Raw genomic sequence first — 23,390 nt, 5'->3', positions numbered from 1 at the left:
ACAGTCCAAGAGAGTTTTCAGTCTAGGTTTATGACAAGCCATAACAGGTGGAACAAACTGGCTGAGCAGTGAGAAGAAGATAAGGTGCTTCTGGGAAAAGCAAAGAAACATGCAATCAAGGTTAACTCTCCATGTCCTTACTAAGGTGCAATATAAATATTAATGCAGATACCCAATTCATAACTCTGATTGAAAACCTGCAGGTATTCACCATCTCTAAGGAATTAGTGCCTCGAGTACTGTCAAGGATTGTGGAATCTGTTGCTGAAGAACTAAGTCGACTGATGCAGTGTGTGTCATCATTCAGTAAAAATGGAGCTTTACAGGTAGATAAAGGCTCTGAGTTTCTGTTTCTGAGTTGAGAAAATTGGAAATACTGTAGCTAGAAAGTGAGAGAGAGAGATTTCCCCATTGTTATTGGACTGTAGCGTAATAGCCTGTTTGTATTCAAATGCAACCAACAGCTGTTGTAGAAGTTATATTTTTACCCATTATTTTACAGCAGCCAATTCAATATTTTGATTGTGTTCTTATTTTTGTCCACAAAGATTTTGGTTTTAATAATGTTTTTAATTGTATTTTATAGCTTGTTTTTAAATCTGTTGGTATTAGTGTGGAAAGGCTAGTGTAGCGATGTGTCATCTTGGTATATTATTCCACTGTTTGGAGAGAGAATAAAAACATTTCCTGTATTGTACGACTCCAAAGGAAGGCATAGCTGCAAAATATCTGCAAAATGACATCACTACAGAAACACTTGCAAAAATTACCAAGACTTAAAGATCCATTTATCAAAAGTCATGCCATTCCCATTTCAGATTAGATGAACCAGTACTAACAACGAGCAAATGAATTGTGACCAGAGTACAGTATTTTAATAAACAGAGGTGGGCAGGAATGTGTGCTGGCCCATTGTTTCTAACAATTTATTTTGAGTGCTTTGCTTGTGAAATTAAGTTTCCCAACAAGCTTCAAGGAAGGGTAAGTTCTTAGGGTTTTGTAAATAACTATAACCCTGGTGCTTCATTAGTAAAATATTTATAGAATACATGGTTTAATCACATTCTTCATAGAATCAGATCCAATAGTTCTTACTCAGACAAAACTCTTAAGTCAATGCTTTTGAATCTTTTGACTGAGGAATACCAATAGGCTATATATGGTCTGTGAAGTGTTTGTAGTCCAGTCAGTTAATTGTACATCTTAAAATATCTTCATATTCAGGTTTTACTTCAATTCTTCCATGTCTTGTATTTAAAAAGCATGTTTAGCTTTTAAAACCCATGCTTAATAATGCAGATAAAAGAAAAAGAAATCTGCAGCCAACACCCATCTTACTGTTTTTTCAGATTCATTTTAGAATTCTAAAGCACTGAAAATCTAAACTAAAATTGGTTTATTTTTAAAAATATATTACACTCTTTGTGTTGAAGATACAATGTAGAGTATTATCAACTTAATGTTTAAAGAGGAGGTCCATAGACTATTTATGCTTTTTAGTTAGCAATTAAACTTAATTGGAGCAGAAGACTCCATAGCCTAGTGAAATTACAAGGGTGGAATTAACTAGTGAATATTTAAAATGTAATTACATGTAAATGTGTTAAATACATATGGTATTTCACAAATGTGACAAGGAGAGAAGGAAAATATTTGAGACCGAAATGTGATATGATGTAATCCACAGTGGTCTGATACAAAGGAGCTTTGTGTTCCATATTGGCATACATGAGCATTCTGGTAGTTTACCTACCATTAATTGTGCATATTTTCCAAAAGGGATTTTGGAGGGATGAGGAGTTTACTCACAATAGTTGTATAATTTTGTTAAAGGCAAAATCTCAAGACTATATTCAAATATTTGATTTTTGTTTTTAAATCAAGCTTATGATTTTTTTAAACAAATGACCTATACCATGTGGCAGGGTCTTTCAGATTGTGGCAGTGCCTGATTTGAACTCATACCATGGAAGAGGTGGCACTTTACCAATCTGTGGGTAAAACAGATATTTTAACACTGCCCTGCTCACTTCTGATTGCTCCATTACTTTGAACTAGTTCTAGAAAAGTCTAAAGAAAAAAGAAAGCTCCCTTTGACTCAACAGGCACTTTCTCTGACATACTGCCTCTCTAAGACTTGCAGGAACTACCAGCTGCCATTTGATATTCTCTCCAGCAGTCTTGGCATCTGGTGTGGGGAAATGTAAATATTAAATCCCACCATATTATAAACCTTATGTACAGTTTTGATTTTAAATATATTTGTAATACTTCCCAAGTACTGTTAGTAGAGTAGCATTTGAGGGAGAATTCATGTGGGAAGGACATCTTGTCACAACCACGTAAGGTTGGTAAATAAAGGCTCTGCACAATTAACTTTTGATTTGAATAAGTAGCCCACCTTTTACTGAACTCACTCCCTGAACCCATAACTGAAAGAATTGTCTCTCCCAGCAGAAAAATTTGTCAGTTGCATTCCCTTTCTACCATTCTGGCCATAATCAACCCTCACTATTGATAGATTGATTGTACCGAAACCGGTAGGATATGGACCATACTAAACTGCTCAAAAATACCCATTCCCTGTGGAAAGAACTGAGCTTTGACAAGAGATGCCTCAATCTGTATTTAACAGCCATTCCCCTGTTCCAGACACTCTCTACATATCCAGGCTTCACTCACTCCCCAGCCTTGTGCTTGATGTTAGGCATAAACTATGGCTTCTGATAATGTGCCACTACCACAGTGGGCTTTTGCCTCTTAAAACTGAAACAAAACTACACAACTTAGTGTTGCATTAAAACCCAAGAACTCAAAATTTTATTGGTGGCAGAACCAGGGTCTAAAAGCGCCTAAGGCACCCAGCTCTCAAAAATCCTAACCCATTCATCCTGAAAGAACCTACAAGATGTTCAAGAAAGTTGAGACGGCCCATCTATGCTTGCCATTTTCCTACAAGAGAAACATTTCTCCTTAACATAAAATTGGTGGTCAGCTAAATCTTAATGCTTACCGGGAAGTCCTGCACCCTTAACGCACAAATCTATGCTGGCTGCCTATATAGCAGCGCCTATATAGCAGGGAAAAATAAAAACTCTGTATGTATGATATATGTATAAGATATTCCCAAACAAAAGCCTTCATTACAGTTGAAAATAAAAATGTATGTTAGAGTTTAAAAACCTTAATTAGAAAGTTGACGTGGTTATATTAACTTTGGTTAAGTTTGGATCAGTCTCTGCATTTCATGGTTAGATCCACCAGAATCTCTGTAATGGGCTGAACAAAAGCTGATTGTGAATTATGATGAAGTTTGTGGCTTTAATCCATTTCTAGAAAGAAATGTGTAAATGGGATTTTTAAGTATTGATCAAATTCATGGTGTTACCATCTTCACATAAAATCCATGGTGGAAATTATTTCAATGAGAACAAAGAAGATCTCTTAAACCCTGCTTGATTCACTTTTACCTCAGAAATGTACCCAAACTTCATTTTCCATCATAGCCTGCTTAGCTGGAAATTGACACACAGGTACATTGCAGAGGTAAAATCCCCAAGCCTGTATACCCAGCAAAGTGACAGATGAGACAAGTGGAGCAGAACCATCTACTTCCTCATCCGAAGAAGAAAATTAATTCAGCAGCAAAACCCAGACTAAAATGTGTATTAACCGATTTTTGTTCTCTTGTGTTTTCTTCCTCTCTGGCCAAACTGTGCTGTAAGGTGCTGGTCTTGCCCTGTAGAAAGCAATAGCTAAAGGTAGAAAAGCATGGAAATGCTATCTCAGAGCAGAAAAAGAGCACCAGAGTTCATGCTTTGGCACTGTTACTGGGAGACCGCTCTTTGTTTGGAGACAACTACATAGTGATTGGATAAACAATTTGACTTCAATTTCACAAATATGTAATAGTTCCTGTAGCACTTCCTAACTGACATGGCAGAGTGGTAACCAGAAATACAGGAAACAAGTTATTGAAGTTAAGGCTGCTTAAAGTTGCAGTGTGCAGTAATATTTTGCTTCTGAAAACAGGCGAGAGGCTTTGTGACATATATGTTTAATTAACCAAAGAATGTTTTAAATTTGTAACAATGGTTACATTCTGTCTCTAGGCAAGGCTTGAAATTTGTGCATTGAGAGATGCTGTGGCCGTATACCTAACGCCAGAAAGCAAGTAAGATGCTAAGTAGCTTGTGCTCTTGATTTAAAATGAAATGCCTGATAAATATGAAACAACCACTAAATACAGTTTAAATATTTGTTTAAAGAAATTTTATTTCAAATTAATTTCAAACAATGGCATACTTTGAATACTCCGTTGTTAAGCTCATCTCTGATAATGGGAAATATTGTTACTTTTATGATCAGATTTTGAGCAGTATCTTTTCATCTAATTTGGGGAGTATTGCTTCCCCGCTCTCCAAGTGTCTGGCAGAGATAGGGATCTGGATGAAAACAGTTTGGCATAAACACAGATGGGATAAGATGAAAATGCTGCTTGTTGCAATCAAAACAAAGTGATTCACAGTCTCTGGGTCTCATTAGGCTCCTCCTGGTTCCTGGACTCCCCACTACAAGTAATGGCCAGGAATACCTTCATTCATCTTCTATTGGCCAAAATGTACCCTTCCCACTTGAATGCAGATTTTGACACTGTTACCTACAGCTCTGTCAACCTAGCACTTGACTACTGTAACACCCTCTATGTAGGACTCTTGGAATGGCCTGTCTTTTAAGTACAGCAAGCCAGTGAGAACATATACATCTGTACTTCGTACTCTTCATTTCATTCCTGTTCACTTCTGGGTGGAATTCAGATTGTTAACTATTATCTATAGGACCATAAATGACTAAGACCGGTTATTTCGGAGACTGCCTCTTCCTCTGTGGCCCCTCACAGCGACTGTGTTCAGCATGAATATTTTTCCTGTCAGTCTCCAGGGTTTATCTGGTATCAGGTATTTTCAGTGGCTGTGGAATTTCTTCAGGCGAGAAGTCTACCTGAGCCTATGGCTGGCTGTGTTCAAATTATACATAAGCCTGAGGTGTTGAGTTGATAATGTGTTAATTTAGCTCAATCAAAACATTTCATAAATTGAAGTATGTATTCATGGAGATACGGAGGGAGGCTGTGAGAGAGAGTTAAATTAAAATTAAATATGTTTGCATTACAGCTCAAGTTTTAAGCAAGCTTTGGAAGCCCTGCCGCAACTCTTAAGTGGAGCAGACAAAAAGTAAGTGTACTTGTACTTGTACTTTCTTTAACATTTATAATACCACTCGCAAGAGCACTGGTTTTTTTTTAGTGCAGTAGCAAGATAGTGGTGCTGAAGAATAAGTTATGGCATTTGACTTTTGTGAGTCACAGAATGGCAGCCCTGATTCAGGACAAAGCCCTGATGTTAGACCTAAATTTTACAGCAGAAACTTTGGCTTTGTTACACTGCTCTGTTCCCTAGTCCAGTGTAATCAATAAAGTATCATTTTTGAATTACAGTCAATTATAGCTTTTCACGCTAATTTTCAAGTTTTAGTGTGCTGTATTGTCTTATTCTGTTGAATACCAATAACTGCATTGAAGAAATAGCCAGGGAGGAAAACTGAAGCTTTGACAATTGGTGTTTTGGGGAACTTGGAAGACAGTTTTGTTCGGTTTTGTAATCCAAAGGCTTTAAATAAGAGGGGAATGTAGCGCTCCTTTAAATTCAGAAGAAGAGGAAATTTAATTCCTCTTTCCCCATCCCAGCAGCCCTTGACAAAGGCATTCTGCCATGCTACATCTAAACCAGTATCTATACAGTGGTGGATAAGCACGTTAGCTTGATGTTTAGACTAAAATCAGAAATAGTCCCGACATTTAAATTGTCATAATTAACTTTCAAAGTTAACATCCGTTGCAGTGAATGGACAGATTCATGTTTCCAGACCTATTGTTTCAGGCGGTCAGCAAATTCAAGCAAATGTTGCTGTGTTCATTTCCACTGTTTTTTCACAACTGTAAGGGCTAGAAACTTCATTTTTTTCCTAAATGAGAGCTTAGATTCTGGAATATAATTAAAAACTAATAACTTCTTTAAAAATAGCCACTTATACCATCATCTAATTGTATTATACAAGGGCCCTTGATACTGGCCCAGAAGGATTCAGATATGAAGATGATGGCCACTGTGACCCCAGTCTAGCAAAGAATTTAAGTATGCACTTAGACTAAAGCATGCTAGTAATGCCATGTGATAAATGGGCCTACTCACACATTTAAAGTGAAGTATGTTATTAGTGCTTTGCTGGGTTGGGGCCAGAGTGCTCAGCACTTTACAATGTTGAGCCCATAACGAATGTATTTACACACACAAACACACGCGCACACATCTCAGAAAAACAAACCTGGTATTGGTTTGTGTTCTATGAAACTGAAACCAAAGATGTGTGAAACATTTGCACAGAATCCATTCAGACATCACCTTAGTTCAATATTCTGTTGACACAAGCAAAAGATGCTTACACAGCTACAAAATTTGTGAACCCTGCCTCCCTGCAATGGGCCTCCATCCATTTAGCCAACAATTACTCCTTGCTCCTGCCATCCACAAGCCTCAAGACCTCTCCTCACCTTTTAGAGCTCTCCAGGAGGGTCTGAAGATAAAAAAGAAGCCTCTTTGGGGTTAAGGAACATTCCCCTTTGCAATTGGAGTTCATCGAAATTAAACTTTCAGACAAACCCATAGGGCTTGGTATGTTTTCAACCACTGTGCACTGAACTACAGAGGGCGGTTCACAAACAAAGCACTGTACAGTTTTTACAGCTCTGCCTCCACCCAGAGGGCAGCTCTGAGGACCAGAGAGCTAAGGATGTGTTCTATACCTTACATTATTTCCCAGGTATGTTACCGCTACATCTGTAAACTCCCCACACCATTGATGACACAATTAGAAATAATTATGTTAAATGTATTTTTTATGGAATAATTTAGAGCTGCTGGTGTTACCAATAACACACTCTATGTAATATTGAAATATAGCCTGCATGTGAATGATGGATGTCCTCAGTAGCCTTTCCCAGAGGGGCTGTTGGGGAAGTGGGTATTAATTTGTGCTTTCACTCGCTGACCCTAGGATAGACACGCACCTGTTAATTTTACAGCACACAACGTATTATTTGGTTTTGGAAGGAAATGATTGGCAGCTGCTTAAAGGAAACCTGCAATGGATTTTAGAAAATTGTGTGGGCTGCCCTTTCTTGCGGCTTTTGATGTAGACCTCCAAGTTTGGGGGTTTCCCCCTCCCCCAAAAACGCTTAATTTTACCTTAGAAATAGGAATTCTGATTTTCCCTGGTTTGCTGGAGGAATTTCTTGTCACGCTGAGATGTTCAGTGTGATCTAGTTAAAACTATGGGAGCACTGAATCTTTAACAAAGACACCCTGTCACAAATACTCCATATGCATTGTAGCTGAAGAGGAAAGATGGTCTGTGGTTAAGGCACTCGACTATTGTTCAGGAGATCTGGTTTCGATTCCCAGCTCTACCACAGACTTCCTGTGTGACTTGGGACAAGGCACTTAACCTTTCTGTGTCTCAGTTCCGTATCTGTAAAATGGGGGTGATGGTACTTCCTTTCTCCCATCCTTTCTCTAATGTTAGACTGCAAATTCTTTGATGCAGGAACTGTCTCTTATTACATGTATGTACGGTGCCTAGTGCAGTGAGATCCCTAGTCTCATCTGAGGCCTCTAGCCATGCCTGTGACACAAATAATTACCTTGAGATCAATAGGTGCTAACATAAACAATAAAGCATTTTAAATAGCCTGATGGAAAATCTCATTACTTTGCATTTGCTCAGCTTTCAATCTCTTGACTTTTTTGATCTTGCCATTTCACTAGTTCTCCAGGCATCATAGAGTCTTCCTAAGTAGCAAACCAGGGTTTAAAAAAAAAAAAAAAAAAAAGTTCAGACCACATTATTATGTGCTGCTTCTCTGAAACCTGAAATTATTTTGTTTGTTTGTTTGTTTTCAGGGTGATAGGCACTATACAGACACAGAGAAAGAAACATTTTCTGTCCAAAAGAGTTCACAGTCTAACTAGACCTAGACCATAAGGAGGGGAAAAAAGGGGGGAGACTGGGAGAAACAAGCCTACTTTTTCTTTTGCAGGTCACCTTTTCAATGAAAAATTATTTTTGAAGATAGCATTTATATGAAGGCAAAAGCATACAACCTCTGAGGCTATGTTCTTCCATGAGCACATAATTTTTACTGTCCCATTATGCAGCAGGTTAAATATAACATGTGCTTGTTGTACATCTAAACATCAGCTATATATGTATTTGTAAACCAGTGCCAGCATTTGATCTGATTTAAGTTGACCATGTATTTGAGAACACAGAAATAACTGCTAAAGCTTTAAGTAGGGTTTTCCTTTATCATCCTATTCAGCCACATAAAAACAGGCTCCTTGTGATACGTTCTAAAAGAACAAGCTTGTGGGACTATAAGAAAAAGTGGCAAGTTAACACAAGCTGATCCTAATATTCCCGATGCTCCGCTACTGATTCCTTGAAAGCTGCTGCTTCCAGTATGTGTCTGTTAGTGTCACTGCAGTGGAATTTGTCATTTTCCTGTTGTATTGTGAAAAATTATAAGAATTTTCATACTAAAACGAATCAGAAGTCTCTGTGTTCAAGTATCTGGTCTCTAACAGTGGTTTATACAGGATCTGTTACCAAAAGATGTAAAACTACTTCAGAGCACTCAGTTGTCTGACATGATACTGTGGGAGGGTAAGAAAGTACTAGAGGAACTTGAACACAAAAGAATAAGATTTTCCTTGCATTACCCACAATAAGTAGTTTAAAAAAAAGATTAAAAATAGGTGTACATCTACAGTACCTGCTTTTGTAGTAGTGCATATTTGTTCCTGGTATGCTATATTGGAGAAACTTAACTATTTAATGTATACAAAAATATTACTTCCTTAATGTGTCCAAGGTCAGAGAGCTTGGGATATATGCCACATTAATTACCTTCTAAATAAATGGATAAACCTAACTTGCAACACCCCAAATCTGTAAACTCCAAACCGCCAAAGTTATACAATGCTTTCTTTTTTACAGGTTATTAGAAGAGCTACTAAACAAATTTAAAAGTAGTATGCACCTGCAGCTCACCTGCTTTCAAGCTTCTTCGGCAATGATGAAAACATAGACAACAGCAAAATACAAGCAATCCCACAAAAGAACACAGATAAACATACTCCCATTACTCCAGACTGTTTTCATTTCCTTTGAACACTTAGCAGAATACTTACTCATTGGAGTGGTGTTTCAATTTACTGGCAAGCAATGGTGTGATTCATGTGATGTAGCCTTCAAAATAAGACAGATTATTAGAAATGCCACCGTAAAAAAAATTATCTATTGTTTTTCATCATATCAAGGCGGTTAGACGGACTTTGCTCTAATATCCTCTTCACAGCTGTATGTTTATAGAGAAATCTTCATTTGTGTGCTGCAAAGTATATTTCATTTGTTAGAAATATATTTTGAAAATGGGGCATGTTAGACATTTCTGAATATCTTTGTGTATCAGTTTGAAACTCCCTGGACACACAGGAATGCTGATGAGAAAGGATTTGTATATTGGCATGTTGTATAAACTATCCAGATGCATACTACAAATGTTACTACCTGCAGATGGCTCTAATACACATTCAAATATAGTATGCTGGAGAAGGAGCTGCATGTTTAAAAAATTTAGCACTTTAGGTAATTTCTCTGCCATTGTCTTTAAGTGCTCACAAATCTGACTTCTTGGTGGTTTTTTAAATTCAGCTGATCTCCTGGGCAGGGCAATACTGTGTTGTCTATTCCAGTTCAGTCAGAAAGTCAAGATTAAATATATAGCCAAAATATAGCAGTATGGTTACCTTTTCAGTGGCCGCTTAACAGTTAGTGACTACTCTGCATTGTAAATGCAAGCACTGCAGTATTTTAAATAATCTAAATCTTCACTAAATCAAATTTTCTTTATTGGTTAAAGTCCAGAAGAGCAAACAACTTCTCAGATAGTCAAAAATAAGCTACCAATAGTGTAGTGTAGGCCACTGGATTTTGCTGCTTCCTTCCCACTTCCTCTCCTGCCTTTTCTTCTTTTAGACTTACTCCCTCTGTCTGCCATCCCTCCCTGGTTGTAGCATTCTCATCAGGAAATACTGAATTCCTGTTGTGAGTGGGTGGAGATTAAGCAGACCAAAGACAAATTCTGCTGTTACTGCCATAGGTGTGTAATCCTAGAAGCTGTGTATGTATTGTTGCTTCTCTACTGACCCTAAGGACTCACATGCTGTGACTTAATGTAAAGTACAGGAAATAAAGATGCCATAAACTAAAACAAATATTAGTTAGTATAGGCTGTTAGTTTGGGGGGTGTGTTTTTTTTAACTGATCTACTAAACAAATAATGGCCAATAATTATCTGCTGTTTATATATTTAAAGTTATTTTGGCCTGGTTTACAGAAGCTGTCATTTGAATTCACAAAACATTTTTAATGAATCACCAGAAATTCTTTATTTTGCCAGTACGGTTAAATGCTTTAATAATAAAATATAGAGCTTCAATAATAAACTATGAAATATTGTAAGAAACAATTTGATGCCTATATAGGTGGCTAAATAAGCATTAAGAGCATTTTAATGAAAATCTGAAACTTTTTAAGTGCATATGCTTATTGAGGGAGTATTAAACAGTTACCTGGACCACTGTTGCTTTCCTAAATATGTTATCTAACCTAAGCTGAGTATGTACATTTATAGTCACAGTTTCTGGTATGATTGTACAGTTTGTTAGACCTGTAAAGGCACTAACTTCAGAATAATAAAGTGGTGTTTAAGCAAGATGACCATTAACTTTTTGTGAATTCATTATTTTCGAAGAATTTATGACCTTCTTTACATAATATCTGAGGTTTTATATTTGCATCAGCTGGGTTGCAACATTTATGAAGCTTTTATGCTCAAGTAAGAAACATCCCTCAGAGTGTCATTATATGGGTCACTTTATGTAACAAGAGATTGGTTGTTCTCTTCAAAACCTAAGCCAAGCCATTTACTTTTAGTTGAGTCTTTCTACAAGAATGCTGAATGTTACTGACAGAGAGGCTAAGAATAATGGGAAAGGGATTGCATGCTACTTGAATTAAACATGGTGAGGAAAGGGGTCATGAACCAGTGTAGTACAAGAGTATTAGATTTCTAGAAAGCAGATTTGGGGAAAATGAAGAAACCTAATGAACAAGGTGCAATGGAAGAAATTATTAAAATCCACTTGTGTGGAAGAGGGGTTAGGAATGCTACAATACCATAATTAAGGTACAACAGACTACAGTTCCTCTGAAAAAGAAGATTATGAGGAACAAGAAGTGGTCAATGTGGCTTCAGAAGGACCTGTTCACAGATACAGTGAGTACAAAAAAAACTTTACTGGAAATGGAAAAGCATTGTGGGGACCACACCCGAATATATAGTCAGATAAGACTTGAAGAGAGCACATATGCAGATGCGCGCACACACCCTTCATGATAGCAAAAAGTGTTTTAAGGGTTAAGAGTATTTATAAGGATGTATGGGTTAATGGCAATACTAGAGAAAAATTCAGCCAATTAGTAAATGGACCTAGATACTACCCTGAGAGGCCTCTATAAGGCCAAAAAATCAGCAAGGTACTTAAGAACATGCCTGACTTCAAGGCCTGGTCTACACTACGTGTTTAAACCGATTTTAGCAGCGTTAAACCGATTTAATGCTGCACCCGTCCACACAACGAGGCCCTTTATGTCGATATAAAGGGCTCCTTAAACCGGTTTCTGTACTCCTTCTCGACAAGAGGAGCAGCGCTGAAATCGGTATTACCATATCGGATTAGGGTTAGTGTGGCCGCAAATCGACGGTATTGGCCTCCGGGTGGTATCCCACAGTGCACCATTGTGACAGCTCTGGACAGCAATCTGAACTCGGATGCACTGGCCAGGTAGACAGGAAAAGCCCCGCGAACTTTTCAATTTCATTTCCTGTTTGCCCAGCGTAGAGCTCTGATCAGCACAGGTGGCCATGCAGTCCCAAAAAGAGCTCCAGCATGGACCGTACGGGAGATACTGGATCTGATCGCTGTATGGGAAGACAAATCTGTTCTATCACAGCTCCGTTACAGAAGACGAAATGCCAAAGCATTTGAAAAAAATCTCCAGACAGAGGCCACAGCAGGGACTCAGCACAGTGGAGGGAGGGAGGGGGTACTGAGGACTCCAGCTATCCCACAGTCTCAGCAGTCTCCGAAAAGCATTTGCATTCTTGGCTGAGCTCCCAATGTCTGTAGGGTCAAACACATTGTCCGGGGTGGTTCAGGGTATAGCTCGTCAATTTACCCCCACCCACCCACCCCCGGAAAGAAAAGGGAAAAAAATCGTTTCTTGACTTTTTTCAATGTCACCCTATGTCTACTGAATGCTGCTGGTAGACGCAATGCTGCGGCGCTGAACAGCAACATCCTCTTCCCCCCACTCCCAGGTGGCAGATGGTACAATATGACTGCTATCCATCGTCATCATCAGCCCGTGAGTGCTCCTGGCTGGCCTCAGGTGAGGTCGGCCGGGGGCGCCTAGGTAAAAATAGGAATGACTCCCGGTCATTCCCAATAGATGGTACAGAACGGCTGGTAACCGTCTTCATCATAGCAACTGGGGGCTGAGCTCCATCAGCCCCCGCACTTCATGTCTAAAGAAAAGATTCTGTACTGCCTGGACTATCATAGCAGCGGGATGCTGGGCTCCTCTCCCCCGCACTGCTTAATGTCCTGTCTGGACTATCATAGCAGCTGGAGGCTGCCTCACCCTCATTTTATCTCACAAGTCTGTGTTTCTTATTCCTGCATTCTTTATTACTTCATCACAGAAATGGGGGGACACTGCAACGTAGCCGAGGAAGGTTGGGGGAGGAGGGAAGCAACAGGTGGGGTTGTTGCAGGGGCACCCCCTGTGAATGGCATGCAGCTCATCATTTCTGCGGGATCTGACATGGAGCGGCTGTGCTCTCTGGTTCTCTGATACACTGGTTCTCTAGTACACTTGCCCCATATTCTAGACAGGACTGACTCTATTTTTAGATACCATAAAGGAGGGATTGACTCGGGGAGTTATTCCCATTTTTGTCTTTGCGCCCCCAGCTGACCTCAGCCAGGGGCACCCATGACAGCAGCAGACAGTACAGAACGACAGATAACCATCATCTCATTGCCAATTTACAATGGCAGCAGACGGTACAGAACAGCTGATAACAGTCTCTGCTATCATGCAAAAGCAAATGAATGCTGCTGTGTAGCTCTGCAGTATCACCTCTGTCAGCGGCATCTAGTACACATACAGTGACAAAAGGCAAAACAGGCTCCACAGTTGCCATGCTATGGCATCTGCAAGGGCAATCCAGGGGAAAAGGGCATGAAATGATTGTCTGCCGTTGCTTTCCCAGAGGAAGGAATGAGTGACTACATTTACCCAGAACCACCCGCGACAATGATTTTTGCCCCATCAGGCACTGGGATCTCAACCCAGAATTCCAAGGGGCAGGGGAGACTGCGGGAACTATGGGATAGCTATGGAATAGCTACCCACAGTGCAACGCTCCAGAAATCGACGCTAGCCTCGGACCATGGACGCACACCGCCGAATTAATGTGCTTAGTGTGACCGCGTGCACTCGACTTTATACAATCTGTTTTACAAAACCGGTTTATGTAAAATCGGAATAATCCTGTAGTGTAGACGTACCCCAAGTGTCATTGGGACTGCTCACGTTCTTAAAGTTATCTATGTGCATATATACATCCCTTCTGAATCAGCATCTAGATGCCTAAGAAAGATTAATGAGGACTCTAAAAGAATGGGCTGGGATTGTTGGGGGTCTTTTCATCTACCATTTAAAAGAAAAATAAACTTGGGAAATGAGGAAGTGACAAGAAGCATGTACAAGTAGATCTTCATTAAAAATAACAGGTGCAGGACACCTTGAAAAATTCAAATACACATCTCAGTGCGTCCAGATGTTATGCATCTTGAGGTGTTAAGGAATTAGCTCACAAAGGGGTTGTCCATGCGAGAGGGGTGTAAATTCCAGCACATGTTAGGGTGTTTTGCATTACCTGGTCCTTGTGGACCCTGCTGGTGCACAATGAAAAATCCGTAGTGCGTATTAATGCAGTCCTGTTTCAAACAGTACTATGTTAATGCACACTAGGGAGTTTTTATTGTGTGCCAGCAGGGCCCCCACATCATACCAGCTAGCGTGCCCCAAACTAGTGCCCGCTAGAATTTACGCCACTCTAGTGCGAACTAGTGCACTGGGTTGATGAGCCCTAATTTACTGAACTACTGAGAATTACTTTTTTGAAAAGTCACTGTTGATTGGGGAGGTACCTAAAGATTGGAAGAAAGCAAATGGGGTACCGAAGTTAAAAAGGAAAAAAAACATAATCGGGGAGGAGTGACTCAGTTAAATTGAACGTCAGTCCTTAGTAAAATAATGAAACAAATAGGGAGACAATCCATAAACATACAGAGGATAGTGTCATCAAAAGAAACAAGCAATGTGTGAGACTGAAGAACAAATCCTGGCAAACAAACCTGAGTTTTAAAACATCTTAATTAATAGGCTGTGGAAGGTCTAGAGTACGTCAATGAAATTTGCAGATAATACCTGATAGAGAGTTGTTGAACACTCTTGAGGCAGAGAAATAATACAGACGAACCTAGAAGATTGGAAACATGGATCAAAATCCTGCAAGCGTTTACACACACTCTTAACTTTATGACTAGGCAGGGAACTACTCGTTCTTAAAGTGAAACATGTGTAAGACTTTGCAGAATCAGGGCCGTGATTTGTGGATCAAGGATGTCGAGCAAATTCTGCCCACCCACATGCATCAAAAGCCTTAAATATACCAGAACCAGTACAAATTCGCTATCTGACAGCAAGAAGGAGGTGAGACGCTTGTGCTGTGGGGGCCGGGGCTGGACATTTTGTAGCTCTGTGAGGCTCTCTGCTGTAGCACAAGGGGAGGGGGAATGACTGTGGGATTGAATTTACCCACTTACCAAACCATTGTCAAGCCTACTGCATCCCTGAGGAGAAGTGTACTAAAGGTGATATTTTTATTCACATACCCTATTGCCATGCAACTATTGAACCATTTATTTCTGGGTACATCCATTACCAGAGAGACAGAGAGGCGGGAAATCAAAGAAGTGACAGAAAATGACTAAAGTACAACACAGATTAATCTATAAGGCAAAAACCTAGAAAAAAAATATAGCTAAGGTGAGCAACAAGTCTGGGGGAACAGAATGCATGCCTGCAGACACTTGGAAAGTCTAAACACCAAGGGGGGGAGGGGCATTGTGCAGAGTGATGCAAAACTAGGTGAAATGGGGATTAATGAAAAAGAAAAACTGGATTAACACAGAAAATGTCCTGACTCAGAGGTCTGTGACTTGCCAGGAACTTGCTGGAAGTCCCCTGCCTGCACACATTTAACACTTGACTGGTTAAAGCATTAGAAAATTTATTTTAGAAACTATTTCTGAACTGACCCCTGGGGTTTTGAATTAAGTGGTTCAAGTGTTTTCCTTAAATGTGATTTTGTGACATCATGCAAAAATGACATGTCCTAGAGATTAGTCTGGCCTTGTGAGAAAGGCAACATCAAGACAAGAATTTGGCTGTTACCATGGTTACATGTGATCTTCAGTTCCTTTTAGAAAAGACAACATACAAATATATCAAAATTCCTGTTAGATTGGGCCTCACCTAAAGCCCACTGTAATCAATAGAAAAACTCATTGACTTCAGTGGGGTTTGGATTAGTCCCATTGATAATTGTACATGAAAACCCAGGTGCCTGCAGAAAATTTACTTCCAAAGAGACAGTTAACGTCTGTCCCAATCTGGGGTCTCACTAGGGAATGAGTGGGCCCTACAGCTTTTGTATTTGCTATAAGTGTGGAACCATTTTGCTCCAGCGGTGATTTAAAGGGCATGTGGCTCCCCGCAGCAGCTGGAGCCTGGAGCTCTTTAAATCACCGCCAGAGCCCTGCCACCGCTACCCTGGGGCTGCAGCAGCAGGGCTCACCAGCGATTTAAAGGGCCTGGGGCTCCGGCTGCTCCGGGGAGCCCCAGGCCCTTTAAATCACCACTGGAGCCCTGCCGCCCCTACCCCGGGGCTGCGGCAGCGGGGCTCCACTGGTGGCCTGGGGCTCCCCACAGCGGCTGGAGCCCAGAGCTCTTTAAATCACTGCCGGAGCCCTGCCGCTCCTACCCCGATATAATGGGGTTTCAGCTATAACGCGGTAGGGATTTTTGGCTCCCCACAACCACGTTATAGTGGGGTAGAGGTGTAGTTGTGAGAAACTTAAATGAAGTAGCTAACTGCCTCCTTCCATTAGTAACAAAAGATCTTGCTATTTTGGGACTAATGAAATTAACAGGGTAAAACACACTTTTTTCTAAATGCAGCTGTTTGTCGGTTGTCAAAGTGAACCTTTTCTGATCAGAATATATAGGCAAAATGTGTTTTCTTTTCCTCATGTTCTCATTACATAAAATAGTGTAATCAATTCTGCTGAAACTTTCTTCTTGTATAGAAAATTCTCAAACAAATTCCTTTTGAGTTGGATGGTTTTGAAAAACTTGAAAGAGGAGGATCAGAATAGAAAGTGGAATTCAGCTTTATCTGTAGCAGATCTTGGTGCATACTATATACTTATGATCGGCTTTTAGACTGTTTGGCATCTTTCTGGATGAAACATCTGTAAATACTCATTGTCAATAACAGATTGAGAGAACAACAAGGTGAGAGATATTATTTGAATTTGGTCTTAAATGGAACCTCCTTGCTTGTTTCTAAATATTTGGATGATCTAGGAACAACTGGGAGGTCCTGGTCTGTCTCAATTTCAGTGCCATGGGGGGTTTGTGCGTTAACATTTCTGTTAATTCAACAAAAGTATGTGGTAGAAGATCCTGCTTCAGCAAAAAGAGCACTTTCCTCATTTTTTTTATTTTTATTTAATTTAATTTGGTAATAAGCAGATTTTCAGCATATACTATCAAATCAGATCGCATATAATGCAAAACTAGCAAGATGAGAAAATCCTCATCACTGCTCATTACTCACATTTTTCTGATGAATTTTGTTCATTGAAGTGGCTTGCATTTTTTATATTGACAAAGAGGTGATTTCCCCTTTCAGCTAATCTTTTAGATATTCAGTAGATAATTATAAAATTGAAATGCTAATGTGCTTCTTAGCATTTTTGGGTTGTGAGCTAAATAAGTAGGTAGGTTCACAGAGAGATTTGGGAATGAGTTAGTAAAGCCAGGACAGCTCTGAAACGTTATAAGGTAAATGTTTGAATGCAACTTTTCTAATCACAAAAGCATGCATGCCTGGGGAGACAATCTCTAAATTTTTCTGTTCAGGCATTTGAACGTCAGACTTTCAAAGTGGCAGAAGGTGATCCTTCCATCCAAATTGCACAATGACATGTTAGCTATGATCATCTGAGTTTATAAAATGCCACCAGCCAAAAGATAGAAGTAAACCTCAATAAAATCCTGCCGGTTGTAAGAAGAAAATCTATCATGCATTCTGAAAGCTGGCAAAGTAGTAATGTCCTTGAGGCGAACACCTTAAATTCTTCAGCACAAAGAGAGGGGTAATGGATCAGACCCGTGGTCTATTTACTATCCTGTCTCTGACACTGGCAAATACCTGCTGCTTTAATAGGTTATGTGCTAGCAACTGTGGTCAACTGCTTATACCCTGAATCACCAGAACTTTTATCCCTTCTTTAAAAAAAAGTGGGGGAAGGGGGGTATGCTATCTAATTTAACTGGATACTCTCCTTACCTATATAAACGCTGAATACTTTTTTTGATTCTTACTAAGCTGTTGTCCTCGATGATACCTTTTGACAATTAAATTCCACAGGTTAAGGAGGTGCTGCATATATTTTTTGAAGTATCATCATAAAAGAATGGCAGTATTATACCTAAATTGTGTACTGTGATGTGACAGCTGGGGTCAGGGTGCGGGCACTGGCTGATGCTGGTGCCCTGTGCCGTACAGGAGGTCTGACTAGATGACTTGGGGGTCCCTTTTGGCCTTAAACCCTATGAAAATACCTCTGAATTATTTTCAAAAGCACGGCCCTAGCTCTCGATTTTAGGTATTTAGGCCCCGATTAGCATAGTATCTGGGCACCTGACAATCTATAATGTATTTTCCATCACAGAAGCTCTGTGAGGCAACGTACTATTATCCTCATTGTCCAGGCCTGGAGTTAAGACACGGAGGGGGGGGAGGACTAGCCCAATGTCATTTTAAAAGTTGGTGGCAGAGCACTGACTTGAACCTAGGTAGCCTAAGTACTAGGTTAGTTGAAGGGTGGCTGTACTAAAGTGTCAGCTTGTTGACACACGTTCACATCATAAGCTATGCCTGTGTGTATAAAGACATGCTCTTCATAGTGCAACATCCATTGAGACTAATGGGAGATCTGTCTGCTTGCAAAATAAAGGGAGAATGCCTCTTTGAAAAGACTCTCTTTTCTGTGTGGCCATTGACTGAAATCTGCAAGTGCTTTGTATTAAGAATAAGTCTTGGATGTTACTAATAAACCAGACACGTTAAACTCAACTTCCTATCTCTTGCAGCTGGTTCAATGACATGTCTTTTGGCAACATTAGACTTTCTGAGATTACGATTTGGAAACATTTCGGATTGTCTGATGTCTTGCAGCTTTATGTGATTCCATTGCTGGCGCTGTATTAAACTTGGCAATGTAGGGTTTTCTGGACTCTTATTGAAATCAACATATCAGAGTAGTGCTGGTGGTGTCCTTTCTCAAGTGGAAAGTCTGGGAGGCCCGGTTATGTAGAAAAACCTTGACATCCATCCATCAGTTTTGGTATTTGTAATAGATAAATGTATAATGAATATTTGGAGAACTAATGAGGGCTCAGAAAAATGTGGTGGTCTTGTATGGATGGTTGGGTGTCTTTCCTCTGTGTTGCTGCAAAAAGGCACGTGTGCCAAGAGAACTTCCTGCCAGAAACTGCCTCCTCAGGAAGCCTGAAGAATCTGCAATTTCTCTTCATACATAGTTTCTCACTAAATCTGCCCATAACTTTCTGTGGGAACCTGAATCCCTCAGTTCTTTGAAGAGTGTCCCTGTGGGTGCTCCTGTTTAGGTGATTGCTTGTAATCGGAGATCTGTAGTAGCAGTGCCTGGTTGGGTCGCACATGTGCTGTCCCCGTCTCACGCCGCTTCAGGTGGCTACATAGTGCTGTGTAACCCCCACCCCCACCCCGTTCCTTCTCTACTACCTTTGGCTTGAGTCGAAGCACTTAGCAGCACCTCTGTACTTTAACCTAGCTAGTCTAGTTATTTAGTGAATAGTTCATTGTTGGCTAGTTTATAATTACCTCTCCTTCATCGTTTATTTCTCTTTAAAAAATCCCTTTTTTCTCTATTAGGATATTAAGTTTCAGTTGTTAGTGAACTTTTAGATTAGCATATTGGCCTCCCTCATGGGAGAAAACCCTTCTCTGAGGGGCATGCCCGGCTCCCTGGGTTTTAAACACTGCCTTACATGCAGACTCTCTACCCCAGTCTCTGATGGGCATTCACAGTGTGTCCACTGCCTTGGCAAGACATCCATCCAGCAGAAGTGCTCACACTGGCATAACCTGAAAGCCTGAGCCAGGAAGGCAAGAGACCTGCAATTGAAACTCCTTATGATGGAGGAGTCTCTGCACCTCGCATCTGATCCTGGATGCCAGTCTCTCATGGCAGCCTCCGACAGAGACTCCCTTTCACAGGCTCAGGCAAAAGAGGACTCCACCAAGAAGGCAACTAAAAAGAGGGCTCCTCGGGAATCCACCAAGAAACACCATTCTCCAACTTAGCAGACCCTATCGGTACCAACTGCACCGGGACCTTCCACCTCTGAGGGACCATCCAGTATTGTGGGCACTTCACAAGCAAAGACCCTAAGCAGGCTAGCTCGGACAAGCGCAGCAATGGGAAAGCGAAACCCTCTGGCTCAGTACCATTGGAGCTGATGAGGCACTCGGCACCAAGCAGCTCGACATCACTTTAGGCTATGGTGCCACCTTCTGTCTCCACAGTGCGCAGAGCCCTATCCCTTGCACCAACAACTGCACCCCAGATGTCGGTACCACCACCAACACCTTCGTTGATACCATTGCTCTTGGTACCGCTGCCATTCCTTTGCCACAAGAATTTCCTAGTCTCCTCGATGCTGGACTCTCCTCTCCTCGGTATTGACCTCACTCCAGCAGGCTCCATACAAACCATCTAGATTTGCTCCTCCCTTTTCAAGTGATGAGGACGATGAGGATGAAGGAGAAATATAGTCCTCCCATCATTCTTCACCTCCCCATACATCTGCCAGAGCAGATCCATTGTTACAAAGGGACTATCACCTGGGACCTGAAACTCAGAAGTGGTACAGACATCCCTGGATGCCACCACCCATGCCTTTCCCACCACAGTGGCTATACTGGGACCATTGACAGCGTACCACTGCAGATGCACTAAGCAGAACATTTTCCCAAGACTGGAGTACTATGGAATATATTCAAACAGTGCGAGTCCCCAACTATAGACCTCTTTGTGACAACTCAAAACGACAAGTGCCCACATTTCTGCTCCAGAGTGGGATTGGGTCCCTGTTCCCTGGGCAATGCTTTTCTCATCAAATGGGACACCTTCCCTCTGGCCTCTCCTCTAGCATGGGTCATACACAAGATCAGGACAGACAACTCTAGAGTCATTTTAATAGCCCCCACATGGCCCAGGCAAATGTGGTTTCCTTATCTCCTAAAGATGGCCATGTTCTCATCATGCACTCTTCCTCCTACCTCCTCTCCTCTCCCAGTATGCGGACCAGGTTCACCACCCCAATCTGGCAAGACTTCACCTCCAGGGATAGCTACTCCATGGCTCTGAGAAGCCAAAATGACCTGTTCAGAGTAAGTAAGAGACATTCTGTTAAATAGTCATAGACCAACTACTCAACTCAGACCTGCACAAATGGAGGCACTTCAATACATGGTGCAAAAATAGACAAATCGTGGTGGTTTCCTCTCCTTTACTATAGGTACTGGCCTATATATTGGAATTTAAGAAATCAGGCCTCTCCTTGAGTTCAGTCAAAGTACATCTCGCAGCTATCACAACGTTCCACCACAAGATGGATGCGTTCTCAATTTTCACTCACCCAATCACCAAGCATTTTCTCATTGGCCTTTGTAACATCTACCCCAAAATACGAACCCCTACTCCATCATGGGATATCACTCTGGTGTTACAAGGCCTTACCCGACTCCCATCTGAACCACTAGCAACATGTTCACTACTCCACCTTTCAATGAAGGTGGCCTTCCTCATCACCATCATGTCCCCTCAATGGGTAGGGAACTGAGATCCCTCACAGTAGCCCCCCCTCCCATATAACATTCTTCAAAAATAAGGTTACCTTAAAACTGCATCTCAAGTTCTTACCTAAGGTTGTCTCCTCATTCCATCTTAATCAGCCCATTCATCTCCCATTGTTCTTCCCAAATCCCCATAGGAATAAATGAGAACCAACACTCCATACCCTAGACATCCGAAGGGCACTAGATTTTTACATCGAGAGAACAGAGACTTTCAGAAAGTCACCACAATTATTCCTTTCCATCACAGAATGATCAAAAGGAGATGCCAAATCTAGACAGAGGCTATCTAAATGGATCTCCGGGTGCATTAACTTTTGTTATCAACAACAACAGCTGCAGCATTACAGCTGTGCCATTGTAAGGTCCATAGTGTAGATGTAGCCTAAAAACCCCACCGGGGACCCACACACATTCCACCAGTGTTCTGTCTGCTTTGATAGCCTTCCTTAACAATGTCCCAACTATGGACATTAGCAAAGCAGCAACCTGGGCATCAGCCCACACCTTCACACAACATTATGCCATAGCAGTGGTTCTCAAACTTTTTTTTTTCCCACGGACCAGTTGAAAATTGGTGTGGGTCTCGGCAGACCACTTAATGATCTTTCCAAATGTTGTTTGTACCATTAACTAACTATTGTAAAGTGCTTCAGATAAAAACACTATATAAAAAAAATCTTAATAATAATTAACTTTTTTTGTTCTACAATTAAAAGCACACAATTCATATTTTCATATCAATAGTTTTACCTTTCTAATGCGATGGATGTGCCCTCTCTACCCCACCGTGGCAGCCCCCAAGCTGAGGCTGGGAAGGAGGGCCATCTCTCCTCAGCAGCCACAGCCCTGGAGCTGGAGAAAGTCGACGCTTTCTCTGGCTGCCACAGCCCTGCACACCCCAAATTCTCCCCACTCCCTCTTCTCACCCCATTGCCCCCTCCCATCTACCCCTTATTCCCCCCAATGCCACCACCTCACTTTACATGTGTGTCTTCTCCAGAGTCCAGGCACCTAATTAGTGGAGCCAGGCCTGTGTGCATCTTAGAGGGAACTATCCGCGGACCACCTAAATGGAGCTCGCGGACTACTTGTGCTCCACAGACCACAGTTTGAGAACATCTGCCATAGAGCATTCATCATCAGATGCTCTGTTTGGACTAATGGTTTTATCATCCGCCACGACTGCAACTCTGAAGCCCCTCCCTTCCACTGAGGGGTGCTGTTCCACAGTCACCTAAAAGTGAAGCACCCATAGGGACACTTGTTGAAGAAGAAGACAAAGAGAAGGTTACTCGTGCAGTAACTGAGGTTCTTTGAAATGGTTGTCCCTCTGGGTGCTCCACTACCCTCCCCTACTTTGGAGTTTTCACACTAGATACTTTGAGGTACAGAAGGAACCCCGGGGGGAGTGGGTGTCGCACGGTGCTATATAACCGCCTGAAGCAGCATGAAATGGTGACAGCAACCCAACCAGGCACTGCTACTACAAATCTCCAGTTACAAGCACAGGGGCACTCCATCACCTCAAGTGGAGCACCCACAGGGACAACCATCTTGAAGCACCTCAGTTACTGCACAAGGTGAGTAACCTTCTCTTCTCTGCACCTGTAGAAAACACCTAGAGCAGTGAGCATTGTGTGTCGTATGTAGGCTTGGAAAATTAGATTTTTATCAGTAAATGTCGGTAAACGATTTCACCGTACTCAGTCTGATTAAAAAAAAAATTCCATTGATAATTACTGACATTTATATATAGGCAAAGAAAAAAAATGCTGCTTGAAAACATTAGAGTTTGAATTAATGATATATACTTTGTATA

The 23,390-nt window shown here is 41.1% G+C and overlaps 1 protein-coding gene across 1 annotated transcript in view; it reads left to right on the top strand.

Moving 5' to 3' along the window:
- The window catches only part of EXOC2 (exocyst complex component 2), a 186,492-nt gene extending 175,593 nt beyond the window's left edge, over nt 1-10,899 (top strand). The window contains exons 25-28 of the mRNA XM_045006233.1: nt 204-326; nt 4,113-4,174; nt 5,175-5,234; nt 9,115-10,899. Coding sequence (XP_044862168.1) covers nt 204-326; nt 4,113-4,174; nt 5,175-5,234; nt 9,115-9,205 — 336 coding nt within the window. The 3' untranslated portion in view covers nt 9,206-10,899. The remainder of the gene's footprint in view (nt 1-203; nt 327-4,112; nt 4,175-5,174; nt 5,235-9,114) is intronic.
- The last annotated feature ends 12,491 nt before the right edge of the window (nt 10,900-23,390 follow it).

This window comes from Mauremys mutica, chromosome 2 (genome assembly GCF_020497125.1).
Source record: "Mauremys mutica isolate MM-2020 ecotype Southern chromosome 2, ASM2049712v1, whole genome shotgun sequence".
NCBI classification, from domain to species: Eukaryota; Metazoa; Chordata; order Testudines; family Geoemydidae; genus Mauremys; species Mauremys mutica.
The sequence above is the reverse complement of the archived record's forward strand: the minus strand, read 5'-3'. Positions and strand labels throughout refer to the sequence as shown.